The sequence below is a fragment of the Chlamydotis macqueenii genome, chromosome 15 (genome assembly GCF_036417535.1).
Source record: "Chlamydotis macqueenii isolate bChlMac1 chromosome 15, bChlMac1.mat, whole genome shotgun sequence".
Classification (NCBI taxonomy): Eukaryota; Metazoa; Chordata; class Aves; order Otidiformes; family Otididae; genus Chlamydotis; species Chlamydotis macqueenii.
In genome coordinates, this window is record NC_141570.1 from 6,458,556 (window position 1) to 6,483,268 (window position 24,713).

At 46.7% G+C, this 24,713-nt stretch overlaps 1 protein-coding gene across 1 annotated transcript in view; it reads left to right on the plus strand.

Moving 5' to 3' along the window:
• The window catches only part of ADAP1 (ArfGAP with dual PH domains 1), a 57,055-nt gene that overhangs the window by 3,333 nt on the left and 29,009 nt on the right, over window positions 1-24,713 (plus strand). The window contains exons 2-4 of the mRNA XM_086759648.1: window positions 6,456-6,586; window positions 8,130-8,221; window positions 18,228-18,310. Coding sequence (XP_086615774.1) covers window positions 6,456-6,586; window positions 8,130-8,221; window positions 18,228-18,310 — 306 coding nt within the window. The remainder of the gene's footprint in view (window positions 1-6,455; window positions 6,587-8,129; window positions 8,222-18,227; window positions 18,311-24,713) is intronic.

The window sequence follows — 24,713 nt, forward strand, 5'->3', positions numbered from 1 at the left end:
GGAGATTGCATTTGCAACATCTTTGAGACTGCATTGTGGTGTAGGAGCCACTGTAACAGAGTCATTATCTGGGGCATGGGGTGCCCTGTCATTGCACACTTCTGTGCTGGAGTCAGGGTCCTAGATGCTGGTTTGCACTGTTTGTTTTGGTGGGTTTAAAGATGTGTTTTCAACAGCGAAGACAGCATGGTAAACGCGGTCCTAAGTGCAAGCAGAGCAATCTCACTGAATTGCTGGTGTGTAATGGCTCTCAATGTATTAGAATAATCTTTTTTTTCTTCGAGACTAATGTGGCAGTTCAGCTTGGTTTTTTGTGGTTTTTTTTTTTCTTTTTCCCCTAAATGATTCTTTGTCTCAGGCAATCTTTCCTCACATCATGAGACGGATGGTTATCTCAGGGCATAACAAGACCTTGAGTATTTCTCTCTTTACTCCATTTTTCTATGACTTAGCCTTGTGTTTCCATGGAGCAAGAATCATTTTACATTGTAGGAGGACAGCGAGGCTCTGAAGAAAGAAGCGGAAATCCCATCAAAGCAATCCTGCAGTTTAAACCCTCCAGCAGCCGTTTACCTGGCTTCTTTTTATCATTTTCATCTTTCTTATTTTGGGATGGATTACCGGGACACAGATCCTGGGTAACACCGGCCTCTGTGCCCCAGGCTCAGAGGGGATGAGGGGCGGAAGAAGAGCGGAAAGCATGCGATGGAGGGGAGTCTGCTGTCAGAACTTTGTGCTGCAAAGCTGAGCAGATCTGGTATTTTGGTATAACAGAATATATAAAAGCCTGAAGGTGGGTGGTGTGCAGCTGAGGTGGTTGTAAACCTTTCCTGCAGGCCCAGCATCTCCTCATTTCTAAAGCAGGTGAAGCTTTTTCATTCCCTTGATGACATGAAGTGGGGGTGGTGATGAGAGGGATGTGCTGGGGTTGCTTGGTTTGCTCAGAATTGAGGAGGGCACTGGAAGGATGTGATTTCGATCCTCTCCTTCCCCTTCCCAACTGCCGGTCCTAAAAACACAGATTGGTAAGACAGCTGACTGAGGCATTGGGTCCTGCCTCGTGCTGTCATCTGCAGTGACATCTCCCCATCCCGTCCCCTCTGCGGAGCGACGGGGCTTTCCCTCGCAGCTCATTCTCTCTCTTGCCCCCACTCCCTCCTACTGGAAAGCTGTCCCAGAGCTTCGCCGCTCTAATGGCGTGAAACGGGCTTTTCATTTTCAGGCTAAAAGTGGAAACTTGTTCCCACACCTCCATTGTCCTCTCACTTAAATAGTGTTGTTTGTTGGTTTTGTGAGGTTTTTCTTTTTTTTTTTTTTTTCCCCCTCAGGAATTTGTGAGCCCTCATCCCTGGGCATAAGCAGAGTGGAGGGGTAAGAAGGTAAAAAAATAAAATCCCATAGCAGTTGTATTTAGCTTGATGCTGCTTTCTGTGGGGAAACGGATTTTTTGAAACAAAGGAGGTTTAATGTGATGGTGTTTTCAGTATTTTCTGTCTGGTTCTGCTGCCTGGGTTGCAGCAGAGCTGTGGGCTGCGGGCAGCAAGCAGAGGGGGCTGCTGAGACCTGCCAGCTGGATATAAAGACCTTGGCAAGTTTAGTGCCTTCACTGAAAAATGTTCCTACTTAGAGAGGAGTGTTGGTGGGAGGCTGTTTGGCTTCGCTTTTAACGTCTTCTATTGTTATTTTTAAACATGCATGACCAGGGTCTGTTTATTAACCTCTTAATCTTTCCCCAAAGTAAATAGCAACAGAGCTTCAGTGCTGCACACGCGGTTCTCCTGGCTGGGACGTTTAGTAGATCAGCAGCAGCTGAGCCGTAAGCAGAAAGGCTTTTTCTTGTGTTGATTGCACTTAAAATCCCCGTGATTATATCCTGTATCCTAGGGCGTGAGTTACCTTTCTAGTGCAGGGTAAAAAAGGTTTTGCCTACCTGGAGAGGTCCTCCTCTCCCCTCTAATTAGTCTTTATCACCTCAAACTGGGAAGAGAGATCAGAGAAATCTGTTGAATCTCCATCCCAACAAAACACTGGTTCCCACCCAGCTGCCGTAGCATAGCGGGGATGCAGCCGGGCAGGTGGTTAAGGGTCAGGCCGTCGTTTGTGTGCTGGAGGATGCTTTAACAGGGTATCGCTGTGCACTGGCCACGTTCTTGCAGATATGTGTTTTGGTCAGCAGGCTACTGTGCTATATGTAGTGATAACTGTGGGTTAAGGCAAAAGGTGGTGTTGGAGGCATCCAAATAAGTTTTGGGACTCTTGAGTTTTTGCTTTTGTCTCGTGGCTACTTTGAGCCTGCTACCGCTCTGCTTCATGCGATTTTTACCTGGGTTGTTGGCATCTAGGGGTTTTCAAGCTGGAACCCTATGTTTATATTGTGGATACAGGAAATATTGATCACTTATTTAAAAAGAAAAAAATTCCACTGCCATGCCACCTCCAATCTTCTCTCCTTGTGGTTTGTACAAATTGTCCTACGTCTTAGGTTGATTCTTCTTGTTTATTATTTTTCTGAGTCCAGCCTTTGTTCTTCCCTCCGCGAGCTGTTCTTACGCTCAGTAACATTGGGGTCAAGCTGTGGAGTTCATTGTTCCGTGGGTTTTCCTGGGCTTGTGGTGGCGAAAGGGGCTGGGTGGGGAAAATACCACCCCAGTGTCCTTCTCCTGAGTTTAGTTTGCCTTTGTCTATTCACTTAATTTTTACAATGAAGTTGCATCAAGTTTTTATTTTGAAAGTCATTATAAACTGTTTATAAGTGACCAGAAATCTCTGCCACATTGGGCAGTGAAATCCTTGTAGAGCTGGCATCAGTTGTTGAGGAGCAATGATGCTGCAGGATAAGAGACTTTCTGCACTTACAACAGTGTATTTGGTTTAATGTTCCCCTTGCTCCCTGTTAGTCTTTATTCCTTTTGGCTTGACATAATGGAATAAAGTCATTTGTGTGGAACTTAGGCATGCCGGGGAGTTTTCATTAGGCTTCACTGCTGTTTGCTTAGAGGCTTAGAAAAAAATAATCATTTTTGGGCAGGCCCAGATTATGATATATTGCCATTTTGACAGACTTCTTTGGGTCCTACCCCAGTAAAATGGCTTAAATAAAATGACTGAACTTCGCAGATATCCAACACAGAAAATGTGCTCCAGCTTTTGAAGTGTGTGGCAGCAAGGTGGGCTTCACCTGGCTATGGAGACCTCAGCTTGCCAGCTGCACAGCCTGGGGACACTGGTTCACTAAAGTAATGGTGCTGCCCCCGAACTCACTTGTCTCGTACGAAGATGCTTATGGGAATTTATTTGCGCGCTTGATAAGATGTCTTATCTTGAAGCCTGCCTGCTTTGGCACAGTCATTTGAATGGTTGGAGTCTGTGATTATGCCAAGGTCAGAGATTGCTAACGTTATCTGCCGTGTTCCTGAGCTGAGAATTTTTTGTGTTGTTCATGCTGGAGAGGAGAAGTGAAGCGATGTGCTCAGGGAGCTCCATAGCTGCTGACAGCCCCAAGCCATACAAAGGGCTGTGGAAAAGCATCCTTGCAGAAGTGGGTGCTCGCCTCAGCCAGCGGCCATCTGCCTGGGGATCTGTCACCAGTTCCTGCAGAAGATGATGTGTGGGTGTAAGGGTCTCGTAGCTAGGTTTCTTCGAAAATGGTGTCACAAGCGCAGGGAGTGGGTGAGAAGGGGAAGCAGCGTTGGCAGAGCCCTCCGGAAGATGGAGTCAGGGAATCCACCCTCCTCCTTCCTGTCTGCGTGCAGAGCGGTGGCATGGGGAGGTCACAGGGGTGTACCAGCCCAGAGGCTCGCGTGGATCTGTAACCCTCTGGCTTGTTCAGATGAGGCTTAGAAATTCCTTTTGGTGTTCAACTAAAGTCCTGGAAAGGCCTGGGCTGACTTGCTTTCTTAATCAGTTATCTTGAGCCAGGAGAGCAAGAACCATGAGAAATCCCTAATGAACTGTTGTAACAGTGACTTTTTAGAGAGGCTTCCCGTGGTAGGTCAGTTGATTCTGGGGGATTTTGCTACTTGGTAATTTTTGGATGGGGCTAACTCAACTCCTGAGTTTTTGACCTCTCCTCCTGCCTGGTGTTCCCTCTGGCACTAAAAACAGCAGCCAAATTTGTCTAGTTCTGGGCTGTGGCTGTTGGGAGAAAGCAGCACACAAACAGCCGAGCATCTACAAGTCTTACATCCTTGCCACATGATTTTGGGTTTGAGAGAGATGTATTTTTTAAATCAGAAAACTAATGAAGAGGAAGTTGCTATTAATATACGGCAGCAATGTGAACTGCTGCTGTCGGGTCTGGTGAGTTGAGTGAAGGGTGCAGCTCCATCACGGTGTTCCTCGAAGTTTGCCGTGCGGGATGCTGTTGGTGTTGGATGGACATGGAACTTGGGTGTAGGCAAGAGAGGAAATGCTGAGAGGAAGGTGATCAGGAGGAGATAGCTAGCAAGTGTGGTTTTATTGAACAGGTTGAGAGCATCCCTTCCAAGGGTTGGGTCACCACTGACCCTGTCGTCTCCGTCTGCTCCTCTGAAGTACTGTCGTCTTCTGGAAACCATGTGTGTATGTCCCTGCATATAGCCTGGCCTTTGCTCCCTTAATTAGATGTGACTTGACATGATGTGGGGCAGGGGGAAAGCGTGTTTAAGAGTCTGGTCTAAAGAAAATACTGTTGGCGGCAGGAGAACGCTTTAAAGCCCCAGTTGTGATTGAAACCCATTGCTTGAGGTGCTGTTTACCCACATCAAGAAGAGAGAGTTTGGGTGTGAGTTGGCTCAAGGTCTAATGGAGCTGGACTCTCCCCTGTCTGAGACTGAGGATCTTCTTGCAGGATGTTCCTCCACCCAAAAGTGCTCTCCTCCCTGGCTGGAGGAAGGTGTGTGTGACATCTCCCGGTCCTGTTGCACACAGCAATGCAGGCAGGGGAGAGGTTGCTTCTTTGATAAGATCAGGGGTCTCGTGTGAGGATGGGAGAACATGTGAAATAGAAAAAAAAAACACCTTTATTTGTGGCTGCTGGTCCCAGCCCTGTGCCAAGGGAGCTGCGGCTGATGGGACTTGTGACAGCTCGGGAATTTGCTCTCCTCTCCTGGGTGGGCACCCGGCTGCGTCCGATGAGGCTGCTCGTTTCGCTCTTGGGTTTATATCTGAACAGAGCCACCTCTGAGGAACCGAATTCGTCTTCTCCAGGGTGTGCTGGGGGAGGCTGGTGGCTGTCCCCGCAGGCGGGGGCTGATAGCAGACCCCCGATACCCCCGTGCAGAGGAGCTGCATTGCCCCGCGCCAGCGTGCTCCTGCTGCGCTGACACAGCCAGACCATTAAATATGCATAAGGAGGAGAAAGCACGTTCCCTTGCTTTTTATAAATAATTGCTGTGCTGTGAGGAGCGAGTGTTTAGTGTAATTACTGCGGGGGAATAAACAAATTAGGATGGTTTGCGAGAAGGGAAGGCCTGCCCTTACCCTGCAACAGCCCGATGCGATGGGGTGACCAGGGAGCTGCCACCCATGCGGGTTTGGGGGACGATGGGGCAAAGGGACCCGCGTCGGGAGGATTCAGTGGCTGACTTGGTGACTTTGCAAGGAAGCTCTTTCTGCTGGGGCGCAGCTGGAATAGCAGGCACTGACATTTGCCAGTTGGAGTTCAAACAAAGATCCCTGTATGGGCTTCATTGGCGAGGCAGCGCCAGGGACACTGGTGGATGTGTCCTGCCCCCGGCCCCTGCCCTCCTCCAGTTCCTCTCCATCTCCCCGCGCTTTGGGCGATGCCTGTCCCGAGGAGGAATTTGGAGGCGAAGGACTTGTGTTTAAAGTGCTTTGTGCGAGACGTCAGCTCGGGGCTGTAAACAGCGCATGGTTTTGCTCAGAGAAAGCACAGAGCTGCCGCTGGCAGCCTTTTTCCATTAAGGGAAGGGCTGGAAACCTCCTGGCACGGAGGGCTGTGCTGCTGGGCAGCCGTAGCTGTGGGAGGAAAGTCTCTTTGTGAAGCACTCCTGCTGCAAAAAGTATAAAAGAAAATAAAAAAATAGCAAGGCAAGGAAGCAGCGTAGCAGTTTCCCCGAGCTGTTTGTTTTAATTGTGCAATTTCTGTTCTGTGCGGCGCTTGTTGGGTGGGATTTGCTGATGAAAGATGGACATTGGCCTCTTCATCTGAGCATGGAGTGAGTTTTGGAGGTCTTGGGCGTATCTGGTTGTCTGCTATTGGGTTTTTGTGAATAACTGCTCCACGTGAGATTGCAAATCTGTTAATTTTTAGTGTAATTAGTATAAACATCAATATAAGATAACACATATCTGTATTTTGCTTGTGTATTTATTTGATGCCTTTAAAATCAAGGAGTTCTGACCCGATAACTCCTGAACTCCCTTGCTGTGCCCTGTCCTGCCCTATCTCTCCCTCCTGCACTGAATCCGACAGACCAGTCAAATGCAATTTTTTCTTTCTTTCTTGCTTTCAGAGCCAGACTGGGCATCCTACAGCCTAGGGATCTTCATCTGCTTGAATTGTTCAGGAATCCATCGCAATATTCCCCAAGTCAGCAAAGTGAAGTCGGTCCGTCTGGATGACTGGGATGATGCTCAAGTGGAGGTACGTGCACCTGAGACTCGGAAGTACCAGTGCGTTTGGGTCGCTGCATTTTACCAGCAAAGCTGTAAAACAGAGTCCTTTCTAAAGATGCCATGACAAATGTGATTTCAGAAAGGGTGTCTAGATAATTCCCAAATGTGGGAATGAGGTCCAAGATGCTGATGGAAAAATGACATAGCCATTTCATGAAGAAGTTGTGAGGGTTTCCCCCACATCTATAAAAATATCAATTAAATAGGGTGTGTAGAAATTACTCATTCTAAATAAATTGCCTTCTGTTTCCCATGTTACCTCCAGCCTAGACTAGATGGTAGTCTAGACCTCTGGTCTACCACCCGTGCCCAGCTCGGCTGTTTCTGGCTTTGTTCCTCTTAGCGTTGAGGACTCTTAGACTCACACCTTGAAGAACCGAACCCTCACAGTATGAATTCTCTCTATTTATGCAACGCACCTGCCTAGATTTGGGTGAAGTTGCTAAAGGCAAGCCTTCCCAGGAAACCTGTCTGCTTTGACTGCTCGTGTCCTCACAGGCATGAAGAACCCTACCAGTCATTGATCTGTATCTTGTGTGTTGCAGACTTGAGGTTTTTCTGAAAGCCACAGCTTGAGGAGTCATGTGTTTTATGAGGAAAATAAGCCTTTGTGTTGCATGGGTTTTCCCTTTCCTGATTTTTTTTTTTTTTTAATAGATTGAATATGTAAAGTTGGGAAGCTCAAAAGCCTGAAAATAACGAAAAAAAAAAAATCGTAGAGAAAAAAAAGAAAAAGCTTAGCTGCTTGTTATGCTTGGCGTTTGACACAAGACAAAACCTATTTAGCCTAGCTGCCTGGAAAAGGATGGGTTTTTTACATTTGTAAAGCAATTTTCATTAAATAAAATTTATGCATAGGGAAATATGTGGTTTTGTTTGCAGTGTTCTCAACTAGCCATTTTTATAAGAGATCAGAAGGAAAGGAGGGCTTTCAGGGCAGATACTATTTATTTGTTTGTTTATTTGTTTATTATAGTTCAAGCTCCTTTCTGAGGTTGCTGGCATGGCTTTGCAAAAATAAAATTATCCTTTCGGAACAAGTAATGTGATCCAAAGCAAAGGGCATATTGTTGAAGACTATTACCTTGCTGGAACCCTAACACGTAACGTTAGTGCCAGGTTTTGCCCTCTGGTTGCCTGGTTTCTGTGCTGGATTCCCTGGGAGCCATCTCCTTCCCGTGCCTGTGGGTGGGCAATGCCACCGCGTGCTGCCTTCTGCGCCCGTGTGGACCAGTGGGGATCGTGCGCGTGTGCCGGGGACACGGACCTGTCCCCAGGGTTGTGTTAAGCTGGAGGGAGCCCTACCAGTAATAATCAATAGTAATTTTTGAGCCGTGGTTTGCAGGCACAGCCTTTACAGCATCCCTCCTGTGCACAGTCCTGGGGAATCCCCTCAGTGAGTGAACAGAGGCCCCGTCCCAATAATTGTGTTGCTCTCCAGAAATAAAAGAGGACAAGGGAAAATACCACTAACACTTTCTTAATTCTTTCTGTTTTTTTTTTCTCTGCAGTTTATGGCCTCAAATGGAAACAACGTAGCAAAAGCAAAATATGAATCTAAATTGCCACCATTTTATTACAAGCCAACATTTCTTGACTGTCAGTAAGTAAATACTTTTGCTGGTAAACATCATTTATTTGTTTGTGCAGCTGCAGTCTCTGTAATATTTTAGTTTCAGTGTGATACATATCTTTTTTTTTTTTTTTTTAGCCACAAAGAAGGTTTCATTTATAAAAGGCGCTGAAAATCTTTTTCTTCTACACACATATGGTAGAGTTTATACTACGTGTGGGATCTTATTTAATAAGTACAGTTGAGATGATGTGGGGAAGTCAATATCTTGTTTGTTCCCCAGACTCTTCTAAGTTTCTAAAGCTACAAAAATGCCAATTTCTACCCATTGATTTCCTCTGCCTTCTCAGACAGTCCTTCTGCATCAAAACAGAACTTGTCTGCTATATGAGCTACCAGGTTACTTGTAATACAAAAGTACTGGGGTTTAGTGCCAAAGTGATGGATTTTCTTTTTCTGTCTAAGTGACAAATAATCTCTTTCATGAAGACGAGTGAAAGATACTGTCACCGACACAACGTAAACCTTCCTATTAAGCTGGGGGAGACTTTGTAGACCAGAAAGGCTGAGCGGCCAGAACGTGCTGTACCGTCCGGGGAGCAAGAAGATGAACTGAAGTTGTTTTTTATGGTCCAGGCCTGCAGAGTAGTCACAAGAGGTTATATCTTTGTAAAACCAGTCTTCACAGAGGGTCTGGAGGGCACAATTTCCAGAGCCAGTACTTTAGTATTAGCAAACTGGCAAGTACTGGTCCCTGAGAGCCCTCCCAATACAGCTGCTTTAACTGGGTGTCACTAGTGGAAGAGGGAGGTGTGGTTTGGCAGCGTGGTGGGGGTGTGGAAACAGTGTGCCAGGCTCTTGGATGTATCCAAGCATCATAAGAGGTGCCCAAACCAGAAGTACTGAAAGTGTTCGTAGGGCTCCTTGCGTGAGATACCGGCCTTTGAGTCAGAAGGCTCTGCCGTGTTCCCCAAATCTGAAATAATACTGGGCGTGGGCCAAAGGGCTCATGAATACCTGTGCTCCTCCTTGAGGTGACTTTATCTGTATTTTTAATCTTCTTGTAATAGCTGTTAGGAAGAGTTATTGCCTTCCTACATCATGCAAAAAGGCTATTATAGTAAAGACAAAAGACCTGTGGAGTATCTTGTTGGCGCATCCCTTACCCACTGTTTCACGATGCTCAGATGCTCAGTCTGGGAAGGCCCAGGTGTGAGCAGCACTGCCTGGCTTGGCAATAAAAAACCCCATCTGTTTATGCAGCGCTCCCAGATCTTGTTTTGTTTTTAACCCTGTTTCTGCCGAGACAGAGAGGGGGAAAAACCTTCATATGTTGGACTGTTTTGGGAGTTTATGACCTTTCAGGTTCTCCTCCTACCTCAAACTGACCTTCAAGTATCACTCCTGGCTCAGGGAAGGTGGGGAAGATGCTTCAGGTGGCGTTTCCTGGGGACTCAGAAGTGCTCGTGTGGACGAGGATCTGAAAAGTCAGGGCTGTGATTTAGTAAGGACTCATGGAAGGAGGATGTCTCAGATGTGGAGGAGGTGGAGGGGACTTGCCTTGTGAGAGTCAAGGACAAAACCTGCCCACTCCTGCCTGTCTACACCCAGACAACAGGATTGCTGTTCACTTAACACAGGCGAGGCTGCTTACTCTCCTGCAGGCTCTGGTGTGACATTGGCCCATCCATCTCCATGCAGAAAATCCTGCCTCTTTCTCCCCTGACCAGCAGAGCTGGCAGCCCAAGGACAGATGTGTCCTTTTACTGCAGGATTGGGTGGCCGGAGATTTCTGATGCATGTCTCGGCATCCCCGTGTGGTCTGCGGTGCCCCTTGCAGATGGCTCCAGCATCCTTCTCATCCCTGTGCATCAACTGCTGCTTGCATCTTGCTGTGTAAACAGATTGTAGTTCCTAAGATGGTACATCTACAAAAGGAAAATCACTGATAATTTCTCTCTTGCTCCTCTACAGAGCTGGGTTGAAACAAAGAGCCTTTTGGCAGAGCGGTATTCATGCTTATTTCCTTTGCCTTCTCCTTAGCATCTCTGATAGAAGAAGAAAAAGCGTGCCTGAGGGGATGCAGAGCTTGTGCTGGGGGAGCCCGGCTGGAAGTGGGGCAGGTCCCTCTCCAGCTCGGGGTGCCCTGAGATCCGGGTGCAAATTGCACCCTGCTCTCCTTGCACGGATCAGGCAGAGAGACAGCAAAAGCTGGCCCTGCCGCTCAGGCAGCTTGGAGACCACAAGCATTTTCATTCCTTCTGCTGTCAGGCTGGCAGAAATGTCTGCGGCTGCTTCTGAGCTCGGTCGGTTTGGCTTCCTCAGACAGCGCAGCTCGGGCTTTCCCGCTATGGTATTTCTCTTCCTCCATCCTGCGGTGCAGTTGCGCTCCGGGGAGCTTTGCCGCGCGGTGGCTGAGCTCCAGCCGCAGCCCCCTTGAAGCTGTCCGCGCACACGCGGGGACCGTGCCGGCGCTCGGCCGGCAGCTCTGTCCCCAGCCCTTTGCCATGGAGAGGCACGTGGTTGGGCTTATAACCTGTGAGAAACAGGGCTAGGAAGTTTACGAGGTTTTTTGTTGCTGTTTCTTTTTTGGTTTATTTATTTAGTTATTGATTGGGAGGCTGAGGCAAGGCTAGTCTTCCTGCAAGCTGGAAGACTGATTTCTGGCCCTTGTGTGCTCCCAACTTGTGCCTGTTTTGCACTGGGACAATTTTCAGCCCGGATGCCCTGGTTTCTGAACTGAGCCCAGAGATCTGCTCACCTAGGTGTTCTCTGGGCCGGCGCTGCTGGATCTCTGCCACGGCAGCAGGGTGCACAGGGACGGATGCGACCTCCTGCAGTACCGGATCTCCTGACGCTGCTGCAGCAGAAGCAGCTGTGGGTACGCCGTGCGTTGCGAATGTCTCGAGGACGATGTGCCAGGTTGTGTTTTTCTTTCTCTGGTTAGAAGTGCTCTGTGCCTTTTGATAGATACGTGTTAAACACAAGCAGGGGAGTGCTGCTTTTTGAAGGGGTGTATATTTAGCTTTCTCCCCGCCTCGCTGCGGTCCAGTCGCTGCAATAGCGTGAGTGGTTCCCAGCTCTCAGGCCCAGGTGGCATCGCCATGGATGACACCTCCAGTTACCGTGTCATTGTGTGCCCTGACCCATATTCTGCAGCACCGAGAGGTTTTGATGCTTCTACTTATGACAGCCAGCGCTGGCCAGCTGCAGCAGCTGGGCATGCTTTGTGGGAGCTGCCCTCACACTCGGCGTGGCAGAATGCTAACGTACAAGCTGTAGTAAGGACAGACTGTTCATTTGAAGCTGCTGCTTTTTATAATGCTGCTTCTGGAATCCCTCTACTTTGGTTGCTTGAAGAATTACAAAGTTCAGAGCAAGAGGGAAGATGTGTTCCAGTGCCAGGTTGTCCTTTTTTTTTTTTTTTTTTTTTTTTTTTTCTTGCCTATGATGTTGTGTTTTCTCAGAAAATACGTGGTGGTTGCTTGCTGCATCTGGCTTCTGCATCCTTCAGAAACCCCGTTGTGGCTTCCTGCCACTCTCAGGCACTTGGCAAAGGTTAGAGAAGTTGGAGGGGTGCTCTGGAATTGACCAGGGAAAATTTACCAGCTAGGCATAGGCAAAAAACCTCAACCAACAAAAAAAAAAAAAAAAAAAAAAAAATCCCCTTCTGTCCTCTCATCTTCTGCCTGCCAGCAACTTGGCCCGTGCGTCAGGAGCAGAGAGCGGAGCAGCCAACTTCTCTACCGCTGGGGAGTCCCTCAGGCTGAAACGAATCTCAGAGCCTGGGATGTTCCTACACCACCGCAGCGCTGGCCCAAAGAGCCTTGGGTGAGGAACTTAAACCACAAAAACCCTCTTTGAGTGGTCACGAGTGGTGTCACAGCCCAGCTTTGTACACCACAGCAGCAGACTGAGAGCTGCAAAATGGCCTTTTCTGGGGCAGACACGCTGCAAGAACAGGGCTGAGTTTTGAGTCATCAGTGAGCAACAGGTAGCATCGCTTTTGAGTAAAAGCAAAAGAAAAGGGCTTTGTTCAGCTGTATGCTTGGCTGAAAAGTGATAGAAGATGATGAAGACAAGCTCTTGCTGGGCTTTTGCTGTGCTGGAAGTACATCAGTGCCCCTGCCCAATACTGAGCGTCACTTTCTGTTGCCTTTTACTCGGTTCAGGAACACAGAGCATTGTTCAACGGAGCCGCTTATGAGCTGCGGTGTGTTGCTCTGCTCCTCTTTCCATACTTGGATAAGTGGGAGCTACGTCTGCTCCTTAGGCAGAATGCTTAGATACACTCACTGCTGGTATGTTTGAGTACCTTGGTAGGAAAACTGGGATGGAATGAAATGGCGTGAGTTGTACTGGGTGATTGTCTTATCTGGAACAAGATGAGACATCAGTCAGAGAAAGGATGTATCCAAGTGAGGCTCGCTTTTTGAGGAGTCATCTATATAGTCATCTGAAGAAGGACAGTTATTAGCAGAAGTGATTCATTGTATTACAGTACAATTAAAATGTGTGGAGAGAAAATTGCCTAGTAAGTACTTGGATTTTTTTTTTCTTACTTTATTGCTTAAAGTTTGGTTCATCTGGTAGAGGAGGTACCAAGCCCACCACCTCAGTCTGGTGTCTGAAGGTCAGTCTGGCCACCTCCCATCATGCGCACGGGACATAATAATGGTCAGGGATGCAAAATTCTCACCTGGTCTCCTCCTTTTGCTGGTACTTTATAGATAAACTTCTTTAATGCTTAATGTCCAGAGGGGTAAAGTTGAGTGTTTTGCTTCTACTTATTAATAAGAGTCTTCAGATGTTGCATCTATGCTTCAAAGTGTCTTGGGTGTGAAGCTTGCGGTGCTGCAGCGTGGCCTCTCGCCGTGGCTGCTCATCACTTCCCAAGCAGTGGAGCCTCCTGTGGTGGCTCGGACTGGGCAGTCAGCCTTGGGAGGTCTCTGCCTGAGCATCGCTCTGCCATCAGCTGAGCACCTGAGATCTGCCTGCTCCTTCAGTCCCAACCGGCCGTGAGGTCTTCTCTGCTGGTTTTTTCATTTTCTCTTTGTTGTTAGCTCGTAAGCCTGTTAATTCATATTGATTTCTTTAATTTCCAAAAGAAATTGCTACAAGGTTAAGACAGTACCGACACAGGTTTTTAATATGTGTTTAACCATTCTGAAAAATAACATTGTGGTCAACTGGACTGTGCACGTAAAGCAACCGAACAGAAGAGGAACCAGTTAGCATTTTAATTGAGCGTGTTATGATTTTGCATACTCAAATTCAGCTTTAACTTCTTCAAATCCATAATGCAAGGGTTTTTTTTTTGTCTTGATAGCCAAAACCCCTGTCTTTTTGGTCTCCTCCAGAAGCTTGCTGTTGGCCACTAGTTTTGGGGGTGTGGATGGTACATCGCTCCCAGAGCTTGGCGAGCTGGGGTGATGCACAGAGCACCTAGAAGCAGCTGTCCATCAGTCCTGTGCCTCCACAAAGCCATTTAAAAGCAAGTCCTCACAGCGAGGACTTACCAGATAGGAAAAAGTGTGGAGGCAGGGTGTGAAGCTGGATGGGCTTCACATGAGTCTGCGCTGCAGTGGCTCTCCTTGCAGTCTGAGCAGAAACTTGGACTCAGACTTAAAATTTCATTAAAGCAGTTGTTTGACAGAAACTTGGCATGACTGTGTCCACAGAGCTGCCTGTGGAAAGCAGATTGGTTTTTGCTGGAAAAACCTCTGGCAAATTCCAGGAGCTACAAGTTTGGGTTTTGGAAATGGTGTTCCTGGATGACGTTAATTTTTTTTTGTCTTTGTTGGACTTGATGGTGGCTCACAAAGATGCAATCAGAGGGTGGTAGCAGATGGTGTTTGATGTCTTTGGGGACACTTTCACCTTTGTCTGGGGCTCCTTGTCCGCTATACGCCTCTAAAAAGCCGCAGCAGCTGTGCAGCGTTTGTGGTGTGTAGTGCGTCCCAGGAAAGCCAGCCCAGCTGAGGGTCTTGGGTGACAATAAATTGGAGACTATCGATTTGGCTGGCCAGCACTCTTCTGTAGAGCGCAATGGAGCCACGCAGCCACAGTTTGATATTGAACTGCTTGAACAGCTTTTCCCGTGATGTCTTTCGCTGCGAGCGAAAGGCTTTGAGTATGTGGGACTGAGATAAAACCGCTCCCCTGGCTTCTTCTGCGATCTTCCCTGCTGGCCCTCTGACGGAGAGCGCTTGTTTCCATGTGGGTGGCCAGGCACACAAACAAGTACCTAAAATGAGATTTGGAGCTCTTGGTGTTGGCGGTGTTTTGTCAGCCGCTGGACCTGCCGCCTCCCCAGTGCAGCCCAGTCCTGTTCCATTTGGGGGACGAATTTTCCCTTGTTCTGTTGGAAAGGTGGGTTTTCCTTAGGTTTTGGTTTTTGGTGGGCTTTTGTTTTCTTTGCTCTCAGGTTTTTATCTTGATAATTACAAAGACCTTTCTGTTCTAATTGCCAAAAAATGACACACTCCCTGTAACCAGCAGCTTGCCAGACTTTAGGTGGGCTGTTACAGCTTTTGGAGTTGATCCTGAAAGCTGTGCATCTCCACAGTTTAGGAATGATGCGCTTACATTTTTCTAGCAAACATGAACAGCATATTTGCTACATTATCCCATCACCAGGAATACAATAAAATACCACAAGGCTTTTGCTACAGTCCTTTCTGCTCACAGAAATCCTGTCAAAATCCAAGGAGGGGTTTGGGTGGAGGATCCTGTATTCGGCGTGTGATGTCCACCCTGGGTTATTGACATACATATTCACCTTGGGAAAAAATACATTTCAACTAAAACACAGCAACAGATGTTTAAAAGGCCCCTGAAGGCATACTTAATATGAAATGGAGATCAGGTCTGAAGTCCACTGGAAATGATGGGGAAGACTGTGGCTTGAGGGACCATCCAGAGGTCCCTGCCCTCCGATTGCTCTCAGATCCCACAGATACCAGGACAAATTCCTGCTCCTGTTTAAATTCATCCAAGCTGTGCCAGTGGAACTAGGGTTTAACACCAGACTCAAAAGCCAGTTTTTATGGAAAGATTGCCTCCAGTCCTTGAGAGTAAGCGTGGTTAAGTCCCTGGTCAAGTTCTCTGTTGCTTTGAAGGGAGATGCTGGACTTCTTGTCATCCTTGTTGGGTTTTTGTTTCAGGTTTTTTTTTTTTTTTTTTTCTGAAGTTGTTCTGCTTTCTATAAATAACCACTGGAGCAGAAGCTGCAGCTACTAGCCTTGCACTGAGTTGTCCTAACTGAGGGCTGCTCTTGATTTTTGGGAAATTATTGATGAAAGAGCCTGTGTGGGTGATGATGAGGAAAAGGGGAAGAACATGTGAGCTGTCAGAAAGTGCTTGCCATGAGCTGGGAAAGTGGCAGGGCTGGAGTCCTGTCTGCCGTGGGAGTTGCTATCGAAGCCACTCATGTTCTGGCCCAAATGCTGGGAGAGGTTATCAAGAGCATTTTGCAGCTTCTCGGGATACCCCTTTGGGCGAGGTGCCTCACGGCCGCCTGGTTTGCGCTCTCTTGCACAAAAGCTGCGGAGATATCGAACCGCCGCTGTTGACAGCGTCACGGGAAATAAGTCACTGCAGAGCGGTGTTCCCTAAGGCGTGAGACCAGCAGAGTGTATCTGTTGTACTGTCTGCATTATACAGCACGAGTGTTTTCCCACTGCTGCGCCTGAACCTTAATTTATACTGTATTTAAACATTCCTACCGGAAGGCTGACTTTCAGAGACTCGGAGCAGCTGCAGCTCCTGCTGAATCCACTGAAGTCAGCTGGAGCCGAAGGTGGTGTGAATTTTCTTCCTTCCAGTTAAATCCCTAATTGTCTTATTGAGAAGGTCCAAATTTGGCTATGGTGATAACAAGCTGTCTGCAGCAGCCAGGCTGGAAAAAGTGCAAGAAGAGTAACAAATTTAATTATTTGTGTTGATTTTATTATTAGGTTTTGGTAGCTTCCTTGATGAGCAGCAGAAGTGTAGAAATAGGCAATTAAGTGCTACCTTTGGGTCATCAGTCTTCTACATTTGCAGACTACGGTGTTGTGGATATCAGATCCAGAACGAGCATCCTGCTTAACCCAGAAGAGCCCCCTTGCATGCTTCTACAAAATGTGTCTGAACCTCCTGAGATGGACTGAAGATGGGTTGTACCCAAACCAGAGCATGCCACCGAGTGACAGCGGAAGGGAGATGGGTGTTCATCTTCAAAGTTCACAGTCAAGCTTGCAGATGTGTGTGTGGCCACTAAAGATCAGTCATGAAAACAGGAACAGAAGGGAGAAAGGCAGAATTGGTGCATTATTTCTGTTACAGCAGAAACTCACGGTTGAGTTTTGGGTGCAGGGAAGCTGTGGAAGTGCCTGAGCCTTGTGGGAGAAGGCTAGTGCCCCAACCAAGGAAACGAAACAATGAGTAGGACAAAATATATGTAATTATTTCCTCCTTCACTGTCAGGAAACCGATTACAGCCAGAGTTCTCGTTGGGTAGTGTCTTGCAGATTTGATGAATGTGTTTGCTGTACCTGCAGATGAATTTTCATAAGCAATGTTAGTATGCTTATCTTCTTTGAGCATTTCTGGAATATGTCTCCTGAAAAGATAGCATTAAATTTGCATAGTCAGCAAAAAATAAAAGGTACTTAAGCATATCAACAGTTTTCATTGGTGGAGAAGTTGATGCGTTGAAGTGTGATGGGCTTTACAGAACACGCCCAGTGCTGGAGGATCTTTTACTGTCATCTGTGTAGGCTACTTCAAAATGTCTGCTGTGAAGCTGGGATGACATGTGGCTTTATTTCTGCGTGTGAATTCTGCTTGCTTGGGCTATTTAAGGTTCTAGGGCAATTAAGAACTAGGTGCAGTTAAAAATGATTTGAAAGAATTTCTAGCATATTCTAGACCTAAACTAATTCATTAGTTCCAGCACTCATGCTAAAATAAACCAGAAGAAAAGTGTTTATAATCTTCGGGGCATTTTTTCATTTTTGGAGGTTAAGATTGTGGTGTATAAATCATTGGTATAATTTTCAGCATGAAAAGGAAAGGACTTTATAATAGGCGTGTTTCTTGCCATGCATGATGGGTTTCGTTCTTGGATTTAGCAGTACGGGCTGTGGGTTTGGAAGAGCTCTGCCTGTGGGTTTCTCACCACCCTCCATTGTTTGGGTCCTGTGTTCCAGCCCTCACATCCACACCCAGCCATGTTCTTCTGGTCTTTTTGAGGCTTTTTCACTTTTCACAACCCAGTTCCTTCCAAGAGGTTGACTAGAGCCTGCGATATGACTGTCCTACATCCCTTCCATTTTGAAGACGCCACCTCCCACTTCAATTCCCGTTGTTCCTGGTTTGGGAGGTGCACGACACCCTGCAGCAAGCTCCGTGTTCTCCAAATCACAAGTGTCGCGCATCCTTGGGCTGGGCTTCCCATAGTCGTTACGAGTATAATTTTAACCTGGTACATCACAATTTTAAGCTGGCACATCACAATTTTGTTTTATAGCTGTCCACGTGTGACGCGGAGACAATATCTCTGCAGCTTTGACTGCTGAAAGGCCATCATGTACGTGCATCCCACAAAGCATATCCAATCTCTGCCTCTGTTGATAGCTTCAGGGCAAAGATTTTTCTTTTGTCTGAAGTTTGTTGGTTTTTTTCATTTACTGATCCCACTTACTGCCAAATCTAGTGTGAGGAAATTAGGTTTAAAATCGTTCATATACTGAGGGAATTTTGTACACAGGCTGATTGGGAGGGTGGGAATGGGCTACTCTGCTAAATCTGTAAATGTTATTTAATACATTTTCAATAAAATTGGATGTACAAGGAAAAGATTTATTGTTGTCCAACAGCATCAGAAGAAACCTTTAACTCCAGACTATACAATGCAATTTTTGGAAGATGTTAAAATCACACTTGTATTTTGACTGGAGAACTAATGATTCTAATTTTTTTTCTTAGCTTAAGTTGAACCATGTCTTCTTTTCTGTGTGGTTTTTTTTTTTTTGTTTTTTTTTTTTTCCAGACTGCTGCGGGAACAGTGGATCAGAGCCAAATACGAACGAAAAGAGTTCATTCACAGTGAGAAGCAGGAGCCTTATTCCGCAGGTAGCGAAAGACACTTTTGGTAGATAAGTTTTTTTGATGTCCGACACCTTCCATTCCTTTTATCTCTGTTTATATTGTCTTTATTTTGATTATTGTTCGTATGTCACTGAGTCGGAGGAGAAAGTGTGATCTTTTGGGAAAGATTTCTCCTGGCATTCCCTGTATTTGATTTGGAATATTGGGAATTTTGATACCTGATGGAAATAAATGAGTTGTCAAGAGTCTTTCTATGGACTTCCATGGGCTGTTCACCAACAGCAAGTCAGATGAGTGAGTTCGTTTCTGATAGCAGGAAGCATGAAGCTGGATTGAAATGGAGATAAGGGTGTTTGTCTCAACAAGGTGACTTCTGCTATGGAAAGATGAAGTAGGATTATCAGCATGGTTTGGTTAATGAGCGTGCCAGGTCCTCCACTCTTCCCAAATCTCTGTTTATGTCTTTCCACAATACTTCAAGTGTCATCGGTGGGACTTGGTCTCCTTGTAGTATAATAAACGCAGGGTGTTTTGCAATTGCTGAGACCCAGCACATGCGACAGAGCTCGTTTCAGCACTCCCAGGATGGTGGGCAGAGTGGTGATGGCCTTGCAAAGGGGTGGATTAGTGGAGCAGCGGATCAGATGATTTTTTTGCAGAAAGGCAGGATTTGAAGAGGAGACGCAGGGATGGACCGTGCTCGTTGGGTGTCTGCGCCAGCATGAGGACTGGCATGAAAAGTGCATTAAATTATCTTGCCATATGTAAGTGGCATTTAATTTATTCAGCATATTAAGTAGTTGACACCGGCTAAGTGCCTGGATGGCTCTGGGATAATTTTATTAGCAAAGACTGTGTTACAGATGAAAGGTTAAAATATTATTTTCTTGCTGCTTTTCAAGACAAATAATAAGCAGGTAGCACCAGCAGTTTGCTGTTATTAAAACCACAATTAAAGTCTTATCTCATATATTCTCAATTTATGTTTAGAGCATTTCTGCTGTGCTGTTTTGTATACATGGAAGCATGCACATAGTGTGGGGGGGTGTCCATTTTCGTGTATAGTACAGTGTGCACATTTTTATTTTAGATTTTCAAAGCGATCTGCTGGAGTTGGACATGTTCTGTTAATAATAAATAGTTTGATTTCTTAGGTAATTTTGAAATATATCTGCCAACATCTGTATAATGTTCAACCAGGAATAATGTTTCCAATTTATATTGTGCAGCTTCTAGATAAAAAAGCTCGGGTTCAAACGGGTACTTCAGGCAAATGCATAATTTTAAGCACATGATTAGTCCCTTTGGCTCCAAGAAGAGCATGTACCTGGTTAAAGTGAAGTGGGCGCTTCAGTGCTGTGTGGGCAGCGTGTTCGGAGCTTTTTGAAGTATGTTATAGGGGGAGTTCAAACGGGAGTTTATTTTAGCAGCGTATTTTGTAGGTGTTCTTTACTAACGTGGCTGCATAATATTTAGCTGCATGGTGAAGAGATAGGGTTTTCTCCCTTTCCTTTGAAGTTCAAAAGCCATAAAATGCAGAATAGAAGAGAACGGGGGAAGCCACTTAAAATGAACAGTGCTCTCTGGGGGGGAACAGAAGGCAGGATGGTGGGCATCTTGTAGGGTCTGTATGAGTGGTTTCAGGTTGTATATTGCCTTTGAGAACCATACCACTTTAAAATCCAGCGTTGGAGCTGTGTCAATGACCTGTGCAACCAGGATGTCATTTGTTGATTCTTCTGGACAGTAAATTCAAAGGGGAGCTTTGGCCAGGTGGTTCCTTGTTAGGATGACCAGGTTGGTGTTACAACAAAACTTGGGACACACACTAAACTTCCAGTCACAATTTTTTCCTTCTGTTCAACCATAACAGCCCCCGGGTGAGGTTGCACGCCTGTACTTCACCCCATACCTGCCAAACGGTGCTCTTTCTTCTGGACTGTGTGATGTAACTTGGTTGATGACGCTGTTTTCAGCTCTTGGGCTGTTACGCTGGGAGCTGGTTGTTTCCCAGAGCTATGGTTTGAGAAGGGAGTCCGGAGAAAATCCTGTGTCCTGTTGGAAAGCAGCATGCTGTAGATGACAGAATCTTTTAGGTTGGAAAAGATCCTTAAGATCATTGAGTCTGACTATTCACTGAACACCACTAAACAATGTCCCTAACAGAGATTTTCCTGTGCGCGTTGGGACAATTCTTGTATCGTTCAGGTGAAATGGATTTATTTCGTCATTATGTTGTACACAGTGCTGGACCACCAGTTTGCCCAGCTGGTGTAAACCAGTGCCATCAAAGCTGGCCTGAACCATGCAGTCCATGAGTCCTCCAAGACAGACTGAAGCCTGGTACTTGCAGAAGCAGCTCAGCTCCACCACACATCCTGGCTCTGCCCTTCTTGCTGCTTGCAGGGGTCGATACGGTTTAGTGGCCGCACCAGCGCCTGGGAGGATGCACCCTGCGTGGGGTGGACCTCCTCTGCCTGATTAAGCTGGGCTCAGTGCGGCTGGGAACTGCAGAGGATCTGGGCTGTTGCCTTCCACTAGTGACCTCCTGAACTGCTCATGAACACACTGAGGTGGGGCCACCACAAGGACGCCCTCCTACTCAACCCACATCCAGTTTGTGTCTCGCTTGAATGTGTGTTTATCTCTTTTTCTTTCTAATACTGTCTTAGACCATTTTTTCTCACCATTCTGAATTCCCTGGAGGGGTGTTAGATTACCAGTTTCTAAGCATGAAACATTTTGTTGCTAATAGAGACGTCGGTATCCATTTTCTCATGTTTGTTGGAAGATTGAATTCCATTTTCCAATCCCAGGGGCAATTTTGCATTCTGATATTTGTTCAATAATTGCATTAAAAAAAAAAAAAAACCACAAGAAAATGCTATCTTTGAATAGTTTTGAGCAACATCCTTTTCCAGGCAGCCTGACAGAGCCCTGGTCAGAAATTCAGTGTTTTTCAGAGAATCCTTTGAGGAGAGACTGTCTGGAGCCTGTAGATGCCAAGCAGAAGCTGTCACAGCTGAACTGACAGAAGTGAGTCTCAGGACTGGAGTGTCAGATGTGCAGGTCAGAGCTGAGACGGTCATGCAGGGAAGCCTGGCAGGAGGATGCGGCAAACTCTTCAGCTGCTGGTGAGGAGTATAAATAAGAGGCAGTGTGGGATGCGAAGGCAACAGCTGCCCCAAAAGGTCTTGCGTAGCCCCTGAACCGATGGGAAGCATCTGCCTCATGAGACACAGGAGAGCTGTGGCTGTAGATCCATGGGTTTTGGTCCTGTTATACATGTAGTCACAGCCGCTCACCCTTGGTAGGCAACTGTGGTGGAAATTCCTGTAAGGGGATTTTTAGAGAGTTTCTTGCTCCCCCAGGAAGCCCTGGAGCAGAAGCCCGTGCGCTATTGACAGCTTTCAGCTCCCCTGCCCCCAGTTAGTTTTTCAGACTCTGATGGTTTCATTCCTCCAAACGAGCCGTCGTTAATGACTGTATCAGCGCCATTGATTTCAGTGTGAGGAGTCGGCTGGAGTTCAGATAGTGCAGGGAAATTAGTAAAACAGCGATTAAATGCTTCGGTGGTCCGCTGTCGATTCTTGGATACACCCTTTTATACATTTGAGCTCTTAATTCAGCTGGAGCATGGGAGCTAAATAATTTGTTTGCCCTAGCCAGACTTTATGAAGCAAAACTTTATCTACACCCCAGCAATCCTGATTAACACCATGGTCCACGTCCCTTCCGCTAGCAATGTGTTTGTAGCGCAACAGCACAGAATAATACCAGTTTTAAGACCCTCACATTAACGTGTTTCAGGTTGGCTTTATTTCTTCTGATAAATGAACTGGCTAAATTACTGTCAGTCTCCAGCTAATTATCCCTTCTAATGGAGTTTAATGGGACATGGATACTGAACTCTAGAAACAGAGAATGGTGGTAATTGCCATCAAAGTCTGGATCTGGATCTCAAAGCAATTGAAAGGTTTGATAATTTTAAAAAAGATTTTCATCAATTTTAAAAAGCTTGGATGTTTCCCCCCCCCGACTATTGATAGGCAGCAGTAATGGCAATGCTTCCCGAAAGTCATGCTGACAGTCAATTCATTTGGGTGCTTTTGATTCCTCTTAGTTAAAATAAGACCATTTCATTAAGGGAGATGTGGAGGAAGCAAAAAGGAACAGTGTTTGCAGGGCTGGAGCACTGTAATGTTGCAAACTGGTTGAGGTGCAGCTGCTCTAATGCATCTCAGGCCATGGATGAGAGAACGGGATGTGCGCGTGGCCAAGGCAGCGCAAAAGGGAGTCGTTGGCTCCTGTGAGCTTGGCTTTGGCTCCCTATGGACCCATCTCATCATGGCCGGGATGCTGGGAGGAATCGGTGCCCTGGGATCAGCTGAAGCCCAGCCTGGGAGGAGTTGTGGGCAGGGATAACACATCTTTGGGTCTTTGCTTCAACATTAGCAAATTAAGTGGGAGAGCTCTTAACACCGGGCGTTTAATCTCTTAATGCTTGTCAGGAAAAATGGCTTAACTCACTGTTAGGACCATGAAAGCACCTGTCCTGATGGACGCGACTGGTGCAGTCGGAGAGGGCTAATGGGAATCTCCAGCAACAGACAGATGCCAGGCTGTGCAAAAGCAGTTACTGCCCCGTCCTTGGACAGCAATGATTTGTGTATAAGCTCTTAGACCATGGTTAGGCGCTTTCCAGCGAGGCACGGAGTAAACTGGGCACAAACATCAACTTTGAGTGCAGCTTTCTGCAACTTTGCTGTGAATGCTGCCTTCTTGTGTTTCCTGTAAATAGGCTGGTAAATCCTATTGCTGTTAATTGATCCGACGGTGGAGGAGCAGTCAGGAGCAGGAGAAGATTCACAGTAGGGCATGGCTGATGAAAAGTGCTGCCACCAGCTCTGCACACCAGTACCATTCCCCTGCAGTAGGATTGGGGACCAGCGGTTTTCCCTCGCTCGCGCCAGATGCTATGGCATGTCTTGCCTGTTGAGACACTTGATTCCCAAAGGCATTCACTTGGGGAATGCATCACTTGCAAGGGAGAAGGATAATAAATGCCAGCAAGCATCACTGCTTTCATCCCTTAGTACTGGGAGGTTGGAGATTACTTGGCTTCTGTGTTATTTTGTATTTGTCTGCAACTATGATGGCAAAATAAATTACAACACATGAAAGAAATGCCCTAAAATAGTAAAATCTGTTAATATGCACTTCCCATTCCATGTAGCTCTTGCATAATTTGGGCAGCAGTCTGAATTAATTTTCCTCTGCACTTGCGTGGCCCGAAGGAGCTCTGAGTGCAGAGAGGACGCACGGGATGTAAATACGTTCCCTCTCAGAGTGAGGAAGATACCCTTATTAGTTCAGTCTGACCTGCGGTGATGTAATGCAGTTTATTTTGAGCCCGATCAGACAAAGCGGTGAGCAGCATCACAGTTAAAACTCAATTATTTTAACTGGCAGACCTCATCCTCTGCTGTTCCTTACCCCATTTCAGCTAGCTAGCAGGGAGCTACGAGTGTCAGAGCAACACTGGCCCTGCCACGTGTGGCTTTTTTGTTTTTTCGGGGTTTGTTGGGTTCCCTACTCCCCCCCCCCCCCCCCAAACCTCAGAAGCAAAGCTCCTCTCTCCTGCTGTGCACGCTGCCGAATTACAGGGCTGAGAGGCATCTGGAGAACAAAACAGTGCTAACGGCAACCGAAAAGGGCACGGGTTTTATTGCGCATCAGCCCGTAGCACTGGAGAGGAGTCTCCAAGCAACCGGAGCAAAGAAATAAAGTGTCGGCTGAGGGCCTCTGGTGTCATTTGCTAAGATGTTAAGGCACGTGGTCTTTAAGGAGATGTTCATGCAGAAGGGAGTGCGAAGCCCTGCGTGAACCAGCACCATCCCCTTTGCTCTGCAAGCGCACTGCAGTGAGGCCTGGCAGTGGACGAGGCACTGGGGGAGAGGAGATTCGGTTGCGTGGTGAGGGTGGGACGATGGGTGTGTGGAGCAGGCAGGGTCTTCTGAGCTGTGGTTGTTGGCAAAAAGAGAGGATGAGAGCGGAGCGCAGGGGGAAGGAAGGGGATGGGAGACCACAGGGGCACAGCTGCTCAGGACTGCCGCAAAGGGAAGGGGATCAGGAATTTCCCCGCAAAATGCTTTTTGCCCTTTTTCATGAGAAATTTTCATGCAGGAAATGGCCAACTTCAGTGAATTCACAGCTTCAAAATGCAATTGGAGAATTAACAAACTTATTATTCGCCCACTTTTCATTTGTGGAGGAGGGAGAAAGTATGTAGAAAATTTCCGAAGATGAAATTGCTGACATGAGAGTTGTCCAGTCTAACGATTTTATTTCTGAATTGTGATACGTTGAGAGTTTCTGAGGGGTTGACTTATTTCTGTTATATTCTTTCATCTCTTGAGGAAAACAT